The sequence below is a fragment of the Callorhinus ursinus genome, unplaced genomic scaffold (genome assembly GCF_003265705.2).
Source record: "Callorhinus ursinus isolate GAN/ISIS: 27379988/994484 unplaced genomic scaffold, GSC_fseal_2.0 scaffold20, whole genome shotgun sequence".
Lineage (NCBI taxonomy): Eukaryota > Metazoa > Chordata > Mammalia > Carnivora > Otariidae > Callorhinus > Callorhinus ursinus.
The window spans coordinates 2594492-2609668 of record NW_027397082.1 but is presented as its reverse complement, the minus strand read 5'-3'; the positions used below and the strand labels follow the sequence as shown (position 1 = coordinate 2609668).

General features: G+C 53.1%; 1 protein-coding gene across 7 annotated transcripts in view; it reads left to right on the top strand.

Moving 5' to 3' along the window:
• Window positions 1–7133, top strand: part of GRK5 (G protein-coupled receptor kinase 5) — a 215621-nt gene extending 208488 nt beyond the window's left edge. For all 7 annotated transcript variants that reach the window (XM_073904119.1, XM_073904117.1, XM_073904118.1 and 4 more), the window contains 2 exons: window positions 133–264; window positions 2607–7133. In XM_073904119.1, the coding sequence (XP_073760220.1) occupies window positions 133–264; window positions 2607–2705 (231 nt within the window). In that variant the 3' untranslated portion in view covers window positions 2706–7133. The remainder of the gene's footprint in view (window positions 1–132; window positions 265–2606) is intronic.
• The last annotated feature ends 8044 nt before the right edge of the window (window positions 7134–15177 follow it).

Here is a 15177-nt window from a genome sequence, read left to right as displayed (position 1 = left end):
CCCCTGAAGGAGGCAGGGCGGGTGGAGGACCTACTGGGAGCAGGCTCAGGGCAGGGTGGGGGCCGCAGGGACTCCTGTCCAGCCAAGATGACTAACACAGCCCCTCATGCCGCCTTCGCCCTGCTTCTCCAGATGATAGAAACCGAGTGCTTTAAGGAGCTGAACGTGTTCGGACCTAACGGTACCCTCTCACCGGACCTGAACAGAAGTCACCCTCCAGAACCGCCGAAGAAAGGGCTGCTTCAGAGGATCTTCAAGCGTCAGGTGAGAGACGCGCCCTCTGTGCCCAGCTGTCCTGGCGTTGGCCCCGGGATGCCCTGGGCCCAGGTACTTCCCCGAGACCGGAGCCGCGGCCTTCTCCCTGCGTGTGTGGGGCGTGGGAGAGCAGGGGCCGCGGCGGCCTGCCCGAGCCCCTGTGCCCGCCACATGAGGGGATCCGCAGGGCGGAATCGGGCAGGGCCGGCCCGGAGCTCGCCCTTCATCAGGGGTTCTCGGCCTCACCCCTGTGGACGTTCGCGGTGAGTTCTCCGTCGTGGGGGCTGTCTCGTGCACTGGAGGATACTTAGCCGCCTCCGTGGCCTCTACCCAGCAGGCACCAGTAGCACGGCCCTCCCACACTACCGATCGGAAATGTCTCCAGACCTGGCCCCTTGTCCTCTGGAGGCGAAGTGTCCCCGACAGAGAACTAACTGCCCCATATGGCCCTTGTCAAGACTCAAGTTCTGTAGGTAGCGATCGCACGTAACAAAAAGCAGGCAGAACGGGTGTGGGAGAGAGGAGCCCTGCAGACCCTCGTGGCTCCTGGGTTGCCAGGGCCCCCCAAGGTGGATGCTGTGGCCTCCAGCTGGCAGCCTCAGGAGACTTTGCCCCTTGGGAAAAGGCATTCTTCCTCAGAGCCTGTCCCTGGATTGAGCGTTCGGCGTGGCCCAAATGGAAGAAATGTCCCTGCAGGCCTGTGAGAGACCACCGAGGCCCTCACCTCATCCCCCTTGCCCAAGGCGGCCAGAAGAGCGCCCCCTCCTGGCCTCCCTCGAAGAAGGCTTGGCCCAGTGTGTCCATCCCACAGCCTGGGAGGCCCCATTATTTACATTCCCTCCACCCCCCCACCCCACCCCACCCCACCCCTAAGGAGCTGCCCCTCTCCCCAGGAGGATGAAGAGGGAGAGGCGGAGCGGCTCTGGTCCCCAGGTCTCCCAGCTCCCCCACCCCCACCCTGATTACAGGATGGGGTGGCTGTTGATGGCGCTCTGCTTTGGACCTAGCTCTGCACCGAGTGCTTTTTGAGGGCTTCTCTTACTTAATCTCCACAAAAGCCTGGGCCTTAATTCAACCGTTCAGTCATTCGGCCAGTATGTAGCGAGTGCCTACTGTGTGCAAGGCTGTTTCCTCAGGGTTTGAGATGCACCAGCAAGGCAAACCAGGATCCCTCCTTTTGGGGGGGTCCTAGTGCAGTGTGAGCCCAGGATGTGCTCCCATTACCCCACTTCACAGATAAGGAAACTGAGGCTGAGGGAGGGTCAAGGTCACAAAGGTCACACGGCTGGTAAACCCATACGAAGGATCTGGGGATAACGGCAGGGAGCATGGATCAGGCACATGGAGAGAAAACACAGACTGAGGGCAAGTTCGGGCTTTGATCTGGAAGCTTCATGTGAGTTTCACATCCTGTTCCAAAATAGACTTCTGTTTGTATCCAGTTATAAAAAGATAATTTTAAAATGCTTCCACCAAGTAAAATTGAAGCTCCCCAAAGAAAGGACCTGTCCCCTTCCACATGGCTGAGTCCCTAGCACGTACTTAGGTCCTGGGACAAGCACTTGCTACAGAGGCTTACAGACCTGGGGTTCACATCTGGCCCTGACACTTTCTGCTGCTTGGGTGGCACCGTACTGACCTGTCCCAGCCTCTGGGGGCCCTCCTGCAAGATCAGTGCCCAGGGCCAGCAAGAGGACTGAGTGACAGATCAGTAAGAATAAGCAGTTCCTGGTTCTGGGGCCGGGCACTCACTCAAGCCCTCTCTACACACAGCCTCACTTCCCGCTCCACCAGCCCGGTACAGAAGCAGCCCTTGTCCTACCTGGCACGCAAGGCAACCAAGAGATTCAATAACTTGCTCAAGCTAAGCGACAGGTTTCAGACCCTGGGCCTACAGGAATGAACCATATAGATATTCTAGGAGGGGCTGCCTCCCCCCTGCCTTGGGGTCCTCTTTTTTTTTTTTTTTTTTTAAAGATTTTATTTATTCATGAAAGACAGAGAGAGAGAGAGAGGCAGAGGGAGAAGCAGGCTCCCACGGAGCAGGGAGCCCGATGCGGGGCTCGATCCCAGGACCCCGGGATCATGCCCTGAGCTGAAGGCAGACGCTTAACCATCTGAGCCACCCGGGCGCCCCTGCCTTGGGGTCCTCTTAATCCCACAGCTCTGCCCCTGCCCCAAGGGGTGGCCTCTGGCCCTGGGTCTGTAGCGGAAGAAGGGCACAGGCAGCAGAAAGCAAGAGGAGCTGATCAGCAGCCCCTGACCATGGCCCTGTTTTCAGATTCAGAGGCCCCTACACGTCCACCAGGACTAACTCTGTCTCCCCCCACCCCTCTCTCTCTCTCCTCCAGCATCAGAACAATTCCAAGAGTTCACCCAATCCCAAGACCAGTTTTAACCACCACATAAATTCAAACCATGTCAGTTCAAACTCCACCGGAAGCAGCTAGTTGGAGCTCTGGCCTTGAAGTCCGCGGTGGGACCAGCCTAGACCCTTGTCCTTAGCAGCAGAACTTGTGGACGGGGGAGCCCTCCAGGAGCCGGGAAGGAGGCCGGCTGCCTCCTTGACACAGAGCCTCCAGGTTTCTCAAAGAGATTTCCACTCAGGTCTGTCTCCAGAGGTGGCCCTCAAGCCGACGTGGAACATTGCAATAGAAATCCAATTGGATACGACAACTTGCACGTATTTTAATAGCGTCATACCTAGAACTGAATTTTGTCTTTATTATTTTTAAAGAAAAGTTTTGTAAATTTCTCTATTGTCTCAGTTTACATTTTGTATATTTGTATTTAAATGAAAGTCAGATTTTGAGGGTGTATATTTTCTGTGCAGCCACTGTTAAGCCATGTGTTTTAAGGCATTTTAGAGTGGGCGGGGTGGGGGGGGATTTACAAAAAAAAAAAAAAAATGTGACTCAAGACTTCCGGAGCCTCAAATGAGAAAATGTTTTTATTAAATGTAGAAAATGATTCACATTTCACCTTTAAAGGATTGGTTGTATCCATCTCTCTAACCTTTCCCTCACACATTGATGTCACCATGCTGTTGGCCTGTAACAGCCTGAATTAAGCGCTCCAGACACACTTGGGACTTCAGCCCCAGTCAGAACATCCTCCGTGGGGGTCTCTGGAGTCTCCTAGGGCCAATGCGCACATTTCCTTTAGAGGCACACGGTGTCCGTGTTGCTCTGGCCTTGGCCTCCTCTTCCTTCTGGAAGGCGGCCGGTACGCAGAGCTGGGCCTCTTTCTTTCTAAGCAGGTTCTAACTGCTAAAGCCTGTATGTTTTCAAGAGGCTTGCATTTGGGGATTTTTGTTTTACTCTATTTTTTAAGGGATGCATCGTGATGATGAGTAGTCATGGAGCCCCAGCTATCCCAAATCCTGTGGCCTGAGGAAGCATCAGGGAGTGGGGGTCAGTGGAGTCCTACCGAATGAGTCCATAGAGGGGGAGGGAGGCTTGCCCAGGGACTCCAGGCACGTTCCTCAAGTGTTTACGGGGTCACAGGGTCTGGAGAGAGCGTCACAAGGCCCCACAGATACCCTAGCCCGGGGGGCATGGGTGGGGTCGGCTCTCCAAGCAATGGCATGGCTAAGGGGAGGGCCAGGATACCACGGAAGCTCAAGACAAACTCACGGTCACTTCTTGGGAGAGGTGGGACTAAGATGCTCTAACGGAGCATCTCAAACCTTCAGGCACAAGTCGCCCCCAGGAGGACTCGGTGGCTTTGCCAGGCCAGGGTCTTCCGAGGGCAGTCCCCAGGCCCTTTGAGCCCCTGGCCACCTCCTGTTGCCTCTGAAAAGTGACAAGGAGCAAATCCACCCTCGCCTCCCCCCTGCCCCAGAACAGGGGGAGTGGTTGACACCCCCGCTGCCCTGCCTGGCTGAGTCCCTGGCGACCGAGTCAGCCTCATTCAGACCCGGTGTCAGCCACCTGGCGGTTGCCAGGGTTCCCCCCAGTGTGGGTCCAGCGCTACCTACAGGCGGCTCCGGTCAAAATGCAGATTCCTGGGCCCCACCCCAAATCTATGGAACGGATTCTCTGGGAGTAGGGCCCAGGAATCTGCATCTTTAAGAAGCTCTCCAGAACATTCTAACATACCCTCAGGAAAGGGCTCTGCTGCCTTAGCTTCAGTGGGGCTTCAGACGCAACTCTCCCAAAACGATTTCTGTGAGCCGGGCAGCTTGGAGCGCGAGCTTTGAGGGAGGAGCGCGTAGCGGGCATGGCCGCCTCCTGTCCAGTGTCCGTGCTCCTCCCTCAGACTGGGCCAGTGGGTCCTGGAGCGCACTGCCGGAGAAGGGGCGGCCTTTGGGACTGATCGTCGTAGGTCACTTGAGAAACAAATAGCAGAGAAACAACAGTTGGGCCGCCCTGGGATCCCTCCAACGTGCAGTATCATTTTCTTCAAGACCAGCCCTGGCCTCACGAGGCTGCTTCTGGCACCTTTCCTGGGCTGCGTACCAGATAAATACAAACGGCCATACTCCGTTCTTGCCAAGAACGGAAGTGGAAAGCTCCTTGACCAGTATTTTAAGATCCTCAAGCTCTCGCTGACCCTCCTTTCTCGATGGAAAGGACAGTCATTTTTCTGGGACAGTCACCAGCCCAAGCTCCCACCCTCCCTCCTTCCTTTTGCCCAATTCACAGCAACTCCCCGCTTACCGAATGACTGGTGTTGAGAAGCCATCTCTTTTCATGCCTCCGAGCCCCACACTGGCCGACCGCAGTACAGAATCCTCAAGGAGCAGGAAGGAAAACACCCACCTGGCCCGTGTGTTTCTGCATCCCGGGAGCTCCAACGAGGCTAACGCCCGGGCCTCTGTGGGCCTCTTAAGATGACTGGGGTCTTCCTTCGTGTTGGCAGCCTGTCCCCACCGAGTGCCCCTAGGATGGGATGCCGGAGCCACTGCCTCTCTTCTCTCCTGTTCCTTTGGACACTTCGTTTCCTGCAAGAGAAGGGAAGTCATTATTTAAAACAACATCTGAAAATCAGCACACCTGCCCACCAAGTGCCCCAGGCCCCGAGTCACTGAAGGTCCTGCCCCACCCCCAGCTTCTCCTCCAACTTGTTTTCTAGAACTGCATTTTTAAAAGATATTTTTAAATTAGGAAAAACAAAACAAAACAAACCCCACCTCCCCCCCCCACACACACATCCCCTTGCCTGGGATGAGGTACGTTCGGGCAGTGAATGGATTTTTTTTTCCCCCCCCAACATTTGAGCTCTTCACAGAAGGGCCTCTCTTTCTCCAAGCGTGACGTTTTCCTCATTGGACGTTCGCTGACCTTGTGCCTTTGAGGTGAGACGCAGGGTCCTGCAGAAACATCTCTGCTTCCACTTTTCAGGAGACAAGCCGCTGTCCCCAGTGGGACCGGGGTGATCTCTGCCATGAGCACCACGGCTGACAAAGGTTTATCAAGCCCCCTCGGGGGTGGGGTGGGGCTCCCATAAGACCACCCACAACAGCACCAAGGCCTGCGCCCTGCCTTCACGGGGAGCGCCACCCCATCCCATATCACTCAGTCCCGACTCTTTCTAGGCTGGGAACGTCACTTTTGAAACCGCCCGCTTCCGAAGGCTGCTCACTTGCACAGCTGCTAGGTGTTGCTGTGTTTCCAGTGGCCCCAGAAGGGCGTGTTCCCCGAAATACGCTGCTCTTAGCAAACCCTCAGTCTTGGAGGGGCAAGCCGTGTGGAGAGCAGCGTGCCCGGGTTTTACGCACGCTCGACAGGTAGCCTGCCACGACACATGGTGGTGAGTGCTGGGGACACGTGTGGACGCCACCTTGGCATCAAAGGCACAACAGGATGTGGCCCAGCCGCCCGGGAGCCCGGCGAGCCCTGACGACGCGGAGGGCATGCCCCAGAGCAGCCGGGGTCTCCACACCTCCCAAGGAGCCCTGCCCACTGTCGAAGCTCCTCGTCACTCTTCCACACCCCATCCTTCCCTGAAAAGCTTGGGGCATCGGCTTCCCACCGACTCTCCCAAGTGAGCCCCCGACACAGACATGACTTCGGAGGGAACACTGCGACCTCCTTGCACCTGGCATCCCGGGCCTGGCCAAAGGGACCGGCGGCCTCGCGGACATCCCCCCCGCCCGCAGATGAAGAGGAAGTGCCACCTGGGAGATGTCAGCCCTCCTCTTGGGCCGCGGCATGCTCCCACGTCCGCGTGAGCACCTGCACCTTCCGAGGACAACCTCTTGCGTGGTGTGCTGTCCTCCTAGCCTCACCCTCTGAGACAGGACCTCCTAACTTTACAGCCTCTCTTCGGAAGGAGAACGAGTGTGACCTCGCCGTGCATGCCGAAGCAACAGAGCTGAGTCGCGACCAGCAGAGGGCTCACTTCCTTCCGTCACAAGGGACCAGGACAGGGCAGCCCCGTCCCCTGAGGCGCCTCCCTCGTTGCCTTTGGAAGGCCAGAGTGTGCGGCCCGGGCTCTCCGCTGGTCTCGTGCTGGGGACAGTGGTTAAAACACTTGAAAAGCCAGCTCTCCCGGGGATGGGAAGACGCTCCCTAAAAGAAGAATCTAGATGTCTTTCTCCAGTCCGTCAATAAATCATTTTTGTAATAGATCAAAAGCAAATGTTCTCAAGTCGAAGAGCTTAGTGGCTGTTGGTAGAGTTAAAATAATAATCCTTCTAGTATCCAAGGGGTTCTGTTTTGTGTTTTTGTTTTTGTTTTTTTTTTTCAGGGAAATTTTCACATTGATGATGAAAGAAAATAGTTCCATTTTGGAGGTTCTTCCTGAAGATAACGGCTTTTGTTCTGCTGCTCTGAATCTGTGTACGTTCCGTCTAATAGGTCACTGTGCTGCTGTATCTAGATGGAACCACTGGTGGTGTTTTTTAAGAGAAATAAATTCCTTAATGAAAATAGCATTGCGTTTCTTTCTGTCTGCACATGGCTGTCACCCCCAAGATGCAAGCACCTGCCGACCCAGCGTCTTGCTTAAGCCCTTACGGCTCAGCCCCACCCCAAGCCCACCCAGACTCCCCCTGACCACGAGAGAGCATTCACTGGGGGAAAAGGTGTGCTCCGAACCTCTGACCCGGGGGGCTCCCCTCACAGGGGGCTCTCTCTGGGACCTTCTCCCACCCTTCCAGAAACCTCCACTGCCTGAGCCGGCCTCCCTGGCAGACAGAAGCCACCATCCTCCTGGGACATACGGTCTGAGAAATTCCAGCCCCATAGCACCGGCCGCCCCACCCTTTCCACCCCTCTGCCCGGCAACTTTGACGTCTTCCCAGGCAGACGGACCCAGGCGGCGCCCTTCCCTCACCTCCTCCAACTACTCAGGCCCCTTCCCTTCTCTCGCTCCGGACAGCTGTGGGTTTCGTAAGTGAGGGCACCAAAATGGTTTCCAACTAATTCATTTCCACGAAAGGTTCAAAGCGGGCATCCCCAGGGCACCCAAGGAGCTTCAGGCTGCTCTCCCTCCAGGAGGGGCGTCCATAGGGTATCAGGATCTAAACGCCCTTCCCGGAGACCGTGAAGAGGAGAGAAGGTCGGGGCCTTGGGAACAGGCACTCAATGGGCGGCAAGCCAGGACTCCTGGCACCACCTGGACGCCGGCCTCACTCAGCGGTCAGGGGCCTGGCTCCACGGCCTGGCGGGGGAAAGAGGCCTGTTCAGATGCCTGGAGGCTGAGTTCTCCTCCCTACTCAGTCACCAGGAGTTTGTTGAACTCCTACTTTATCCATGGCACTCAGAACCAAATCAGAAAAAGCCCCTGCCCTCCTGGACCTTGTATCCTAGGGACATGGGCCACCACTGGCCGGAAAACCACAGGGCACAGCGCAGGGCCTCTCACACTTCGAGGAGCACAGACTCACCTGGGCGGTGTGATAAGATGCAGATCCTGACTCAGTAGGTCTGAGTCTGGGTCTGCATTTCTAACAAGCTCCCAGGAAAAGCTGCTGGTCCAAGGACTACCCTTTGAGAAGAGAGGCCTACACCCTAATGTCAGGCCAAGGTCTGCAGTCAAAGCAGGACCTACGTTCAAACGGTTGTCCCCTTCAGGCGTTGTACTCAGACGTGTCTTATTCATACTCCCATTTGTGCTGCCCTTGAGGGGCGTTCCTACCACCGGTTCTCAAAGTCTGGCCCCTGGACCAGCAGCGGCCACCACCCCAGGGACTGGTGAGATCGGCATTCTCAACCCCCACCCCGGATCTAATCAGGAGCTCTGGTGGGGGAGCCGGCAACAGGCCTGCAGGTGATTCCCCTGCCCACTCGAGTTGGAGGATGGCTGATTGACAAAGTGCTTTCCCCTCCTGGCAATCTCATTTAAACTCCCTGCAGACAGCTTTGTAGGTGGAGACTGCAGAGGTGTAGGTGGTTGAGGCTCTTACCTATAAACGGGAAATGGTGTGTATCATTGGCCGCCTTTGTTCTTTAAAAATGGGAGCAAGGACACGACAGCATATAATCGCATGGCCGCCCGCTTTTAAGAAATGAGAGCAGGGGCACCTGGGTGGCTCGGTCAGTGAGGCGTCTGCCTTCGGCTCAGGTCATGATCCCAGGGTCCTGCTCAGCAGGAAGCCTGCTTCTCTCTCTCTCTCTCTCTCTCTCTCTCTCTCTCAAATGAAAAAAATCTTTTAAAAAGAGATCAAGCCAAAAATGAAAAAAATAAAGTTACCTCTAGGGAGAGATGGCCAACAGGGGACAGCATGAGGGGACAGGTATAAAAACCAGACTTTGTTGAATGTGCCTTGTCTTGTAGACTTGACCTTGGGTGCAAGTATCAAATGGAAAACAAATCTGGCTTTAGCGAGGAGAGGCTTTTACTTGAAAGGCTATTGCAGCAGTGGGGAGATACTGCAGGCAAGAGGACACTCTGACCCTCGGATCTGCAAGGTCTCAAGGGTCAGGCCAAAGGGGGTCTGCTTCGTGGAGAGGAGTAAACAAGGCTCCTCACATCCCACTTCCCCACACCCAGATCTTTCTAGAAGAGAATGCCTTACCCTGAGGCCAACCTATTCTCAGAAGGGGCTGTGTGCCGGCTCAGGCTGAATGAAGATGGGCCAGAGTTCTGGGTCCTGGAGCAAGGAGAGAAACCGAACCAAAGTTTGGTTAGCAAGCACTTTGTTCGGATGGATCAGTGGGGACTGGTGGTTCAGCTAATCATTTATGAGGCAAAGGATGGGAATTTGGAGGGCCTGTGTCAGGCCTGGTCATAGGTAAACAAGTAGGGGGAGGGGCATCCCTGGGGTTTCTCTAAGTCCGCACGCAAGGAGAAGGGTGGTTTTTTTTTTTTACTGTTTTCCCAGAACACAAAATGGTGAGTGGGACTCCCTTAACCATCTCTGTTCTCCAGGACCACAGGGCTCAAGTAAAATTCAACATTGTCACATTTAGAAAGGTCTAAAGAACTAACAGGTTATTTTGAAAACTAATAAATAATGTGAAAGCATCAAGTCCCATTTGTTGAAGAATTGATGGGGTTGATGCCAGGAATACAAGTTTAACATTCAAAAACCTATCCATGTAATGCGACCCATTAACAGTACGAAGAACAATCATATCATCTCAAAACATGCAGAAAAAGCACTTGAGGGAAAAAAAACCCTGAGCACTCATTCATGATAAAAACTCTCAGAAAATGTAAGATAGACAGGAATTTCCTTAATCTGGTAAAGCATCTACAAAAACTCTACAGCTAACATCATATTTGGGAGTGAAATTCTGAATACATTCTCCCTAAAAGGAAAAAAGGAAGGACTTCTAATTAACGTATTAGAGGTTCTTACTAATGTATTAAGGGGGAAAGAGTTTATTTTCTCCCAGTCTTTGTCTTTCAGTCTATTTAGAAATAACATAATTGTATACAAAAGAAACCCAAAGGGATCTAGCGAAAACAAAGACAAAAACAAACACCAACACATGCACACAGGAAATCTGAAAAATTTGGCAAGGTCTCAGGACACGAAGTCAATGTATAGAAATCAATTATACACCTCTGTATTGGTAACAAACAGAAAAAATTTAAAAATAGCATCAAAAACCATAAAATGCGTAGGGATAAACTTGACAAAAAATGTAAAGTACTTCCAGGCTAAAACTAAAAAATTATTGCCGAAAGAAAAGAAAGATACAAATATGCCATGCTCATGAATTGGGATGCTCCGTATTGTAAAGATCTCCATTTCCCCATTTTAGCTATAGATGCCAGGCAATTCTAATCAAAACCCCAGCAGGATTAGGGTTGCTATTCTTTCTAGCCAACCACATATCTGAGCGTCACTCATTTCTTCATAGAAAATGATCTCTAACCTCCTTTTGCTAAGTCAGACCCCTTGTGCAGAATGCGCAGCCATATTTGGAGCGCTCACATCCACACTGGGAGCGTGGGTTCCTGATGAGGGTCTGAGTAAGCTAAGTACGCACAGGTGTGGACTGAAGTTAATTTCCACACATGTATTAGTCCACTGTTTATACCATAACATATTTCCAAGTAAACTACACACAAGATAACACTGGGTTCGGGGGGAGGCCAAACCTCAGACCCCCAATATTATGGAGCTTATCTAAGCCTGGAAAAAAGCTGAACTTGACTTTTGCCCAAACTTGGAAGTAGAGGTCTTCAAAGCAAACAGATTTTTCGGCTACTGGGAGAAAATACACTCAGCAAGCCTGGGGAAACTATTTTATATTTAAAGTGGGTTTCTTGTGGGCCACCTAGAGTTGGGTCTTGCTTTTTTATTCAATCAGGCACTCTCTCTTTTAACTGGTGTGTTTGGACTAATCACATTTAAAATAATGATACAGCAATTGCACTACTAGGTATTTACCCAAAGGATACAAAAATACGAATTCAAGGGGGCACATGCACCCCAATGTGATAGCATTATCAACAATAGCCAAACCGTGGAAACAGCCCACATGTCTACCCACTGATGAATGGATAAAGCAGACGTGGTGTGTGGATGTATATACATATGTATGTATACACACACACACACACACACACAATGGAATATTACTCAGCCATAAAAAGAATATCTTGCCATTTGCAACGACATAGATAGAGCTAGGGTGTATTATGCTGAGTGAAATAAGTCAGAGAAAGACAAATACCATATGATCTCACTCGTGTGGAATTTAAGAAAGAAAACAGATGAACAAAGGGCGGCGGGGAGGAGAGAGATGTAAACCAAGAAAAGACTTGGATGCCAGGTGCAAGGAGGTCGCAGTGCTCCCTCCGAAGGCACTGATGGTGACCAGAGGGGAGGTAGGTGGGGGATGGGTGAAACGTGATGGGAGATTGAGGGAACTTGGGATGAGCACCAGGTGTCGTATGGATACGTTGAATCAATATATTGTACACCTGAAACTCATATGTAGTAACTAGAATTTGAATAAAAGCTTTAAAGAATTATAAATATGGGTGGATTAAAATCTACCATCTTATTAGCTCTTTTCTATCTGTTCCATTTGTTCTTTGTTTCTCTTTTCCTCCTTTTCTGCCTTCTCTGGGTTTAAGTGAGCATTTTTTATGATTTCATGTAACTCCTATTGGATCATTTATGCCTCTTTTCAAAGACAGGTAGGTGCTGGATGTGTCTGACCAAGGGGCGGGGAGGGGCCCCTTCCACTAGATGTGCCAGGAGGAGGGGAAATGATTTTCCTCTTCCCACACCTGCCTCCTTCTAATTCATTCTCAAAAAGGCAGCCAAGACAGAAAACGTACCCCTCTAATGGGCTTTTTTCCCCCCTATGTGACACGAATAAGCATTTCCCCCACCCCAAGGGTTTGCCCACAAGTGGAGGATGGTCTCCGAGAGAGAGTAGGAGGGAGACAAGATGCTGCAGACAAATTAACTAGCAAGTTAACAAATTACGCAGAGACAAGCTTCTGCCAGTCTGCGTAACCAGCGGGGCCAGGGGAAGAACAGCCTGGCGTCATTACGTGAACGCCCAGTCAGGAGCAAGGAGGCCGGGCAGATGATTCTGATTCTGCCTTTGCAAAAGGTCCCCTTTCCAGACAGAGATTCGGGTTGCCCTGGCTCTGAGGCTCGCACTCTGGGACTTGCGGCGTGGTCACCGATCCATTATTAGTTACACCCCTGAAGTCTGGGAGAAGCTCTGGAGGCTTCCATGGAGGGGATTTGGTGAAAACTCAATGGGGCGCTGGTGCTGCTGTGCACCCCCTCGGCCCCACCCCCGCCCCACACAGAGAATGTTCAGAGAAACTCAGGGCCCTGTCTAGGTGCTAAGTTCTTGAATGGCACTAGTGAGCAAAAGTAGCCAGTTGGAAAACAAGACCAACCTTCTGGGTGACTAAAGGTTTGGGAAGTGGGTGGGAGAGGTAGGTCGGCTCTGGAGCCGCTCCTCGCAAAGTGTCAGCCTTGAGAGAAGGCTTGGACCTGGGGTGTGTCCCTGGGGAAAACCCCTGGGCAGGGCTGACTCTGCGTCTTTGGGTCATGGGCGCGTATGTTAGGTCCAGTTTCAAGCTGTGTCCTCCCGTCCTGTGACGTAATTCCTTCTGTGTCCCACCTTCAGGAGGGCCTCCCGTGTGGGGAGGCGGGGAGACTGAAGCCTGGAGCCTCCGGCACCAGGCCCCTCTGCAGCGTTCGGGTGATTTGGGAGAACAGGCAGAGCCCGTGGCAGCGGGGCACGGGCCCAGACAAGGACGAGTGAGCCGGGGAGGGGTCTCACGCGTGAAGCAGCTGCTCTGTGGATTACCACCCCCGGGCTTTTTTTCTTCGTATACTGTAAGAAGGTGAGCTTCCAAGAGGGACTGAGGGCTATAGACGGCATGCTTATTCCAGAGCACAAGCTAATCATTGTCTCCCTCTGTAGCCCCCCATTACCGCCTCTCCCCACTCACCTCCCGGCCTTTGCACATGCTGTGCCCCTGCCTGCACCGCCCTCTGACTGACTCCTACTTGTCATTCGGGTCCTCAGTCGGCCACCCTTCTCTGGGGAGCGATACCTTGCCTGCCTGGGTTGGCTGCCCTCCCTACGTGCTCTTACCCATGTGGTGTTGAGCTGAGCTGTTGATAAGCCTCTCTCCTCCATTAGAGCATGAGCTCCTTGAGTGTGTCAGGCAGAACAGTGACCCTGGAACCTACAGATGTTGTGTCGTCTGGCCAGGTGGAATTCAGGTTGCCGAGCAGCTAACCTTAAAATAGGGAGGCTGTTCTGAATTACCAGGGGTGAGGAGGTGGGCAATATAAATATAATCTCAAGGGTTCTTAAGAGTGGAAGAGGAAAGGGGCACCTGGGGGGCTCAGTCGGTTAAGTGTCCGACTCTTGGTTTCAGCTCAGGTCACCATCTCAGGGTCAGGGGATCCAGTTCCGCGTCTTAGGGCTCTGTGCTCAGCGGGGTGTCTGCTTGAGATTCTCTCTGTCTCTCTGCCCTGTCCCCACCCCCACACGTGCATGCACTTTCTCTTTCTGTCAAATCTTAAAAAAAGAGTGGAGGAGGAGGCAGAACAGTCCGTGTCAGAGGGATGTGAGGAAACCTTGACTGGCTGTCGCTGGCCCCAGAGATGGAGGTGGGGGCCGCAAGCCAAGGAATGCAGGCGGCCTTTAGAAGCTAGAAGAGGCCTTAAAACAGATTCTCCCCTAGGATCCCCAGAAGGAACATAACCAGGCCGACACCTTGCTTCTAGCCCGGTGACAGCCACGCCAGCTTCTGATCTCCAGAACCAAGTGTATATTGTTTCAAGCCGCTAAGCTTGTGTAAGGATCGGCTTGTCCACAGTATCCTGAGGGCAGCGCTGGGATCCAAGAACGATGTAGGAGGATGGCAGAGCCACCGTCCCATAGGCCATCTGTAACCTCTGTGGCACCGGCACCAGCCTTTATACTCGACTCCCCTGGGGGTGGTGGGGAGAGCATGCTAGGACACATCAGGGCCGGGTCACCAGGCTCTGGGTGTGGTCAGACTGCCCCTGGCTGGCGCGCTCCAGCTCCCTGGGCCCCCGCCCACTCGGTCCCCTGACCAGCTGTCATGGCACCTCCACAGCTGCACCTGGGTCTCAAGACTGTCCTGGGGGTGTCTGGCAGAGGCGGCTCCCTGGGTCCCTTAGGGACCCCTGGGTTGGGCCTCCTGGCCTCAGGGCTCCTGACGGCTGCCGGTTGCATGCTGAAATAGCCCAGCAGGTTCTATCTGAAAATCTCTAGTCATCTTTGCACAACTCCCTGTGGGAGAAGCTTCTGGTGTCTTGGGCTCACATCGGACCGGTTCCTTTCCCTAAACACCTCGGGATTTGGGCGCATTCCCAGAGCCCTAGAAGCGCATCATACAGGAGATAGGAGGAGAACTGATTACAGAGACAAAGGGAGAGGCCTCCGGTGCTACTGAGCCCTACCCAAAACTTCAGCGTAGACCAGAGAGGGCACTAACGGCTTCAAGGTCAGGCTGTTGAACAAGCCCTCCCGAGGATGCTTTTCATTGGCTTGATTATCACATAATCACATACAATGAAATTCAACGATTGTAAATGTACAATGCAGTGAGTTTTAACAAACGTATACAGTCAAGATACAGGACATTTCCTTCACCCTGACAAGTTCCCCAGTGTTGCTTTGCCATCAAGGGCCTCCCATCCACCCCCCACGCTTCCTACCTGCTAGCTGGGAGCCGGGAGGGGAGATGTGAACAGAGTAGCCCAGACGAAGCACTGGAGTCCTGTGGGGTCTCCTGACATGAAGCTTATTTTCCTTTACGGTTTTCATTCCTATCATTATTTAAAAAATATTTTATCAACGTATTCTAGGCCGGTATAGGTCCCAGAGCACTGTGAGTATCGGCAGCTTCCAACTGACCTTCCCCACCTGCCGAGGACACCTGACCGCCCTGCCAGCCCGCTCTCGGCTGCCCTCCGGGATGAGAGATCATAAACATGTGTCGTTTTAAGCTCCTAAGTTTGTAGTAATTTGTTACACCAGAAATAGGAAACAAATGTAGTCA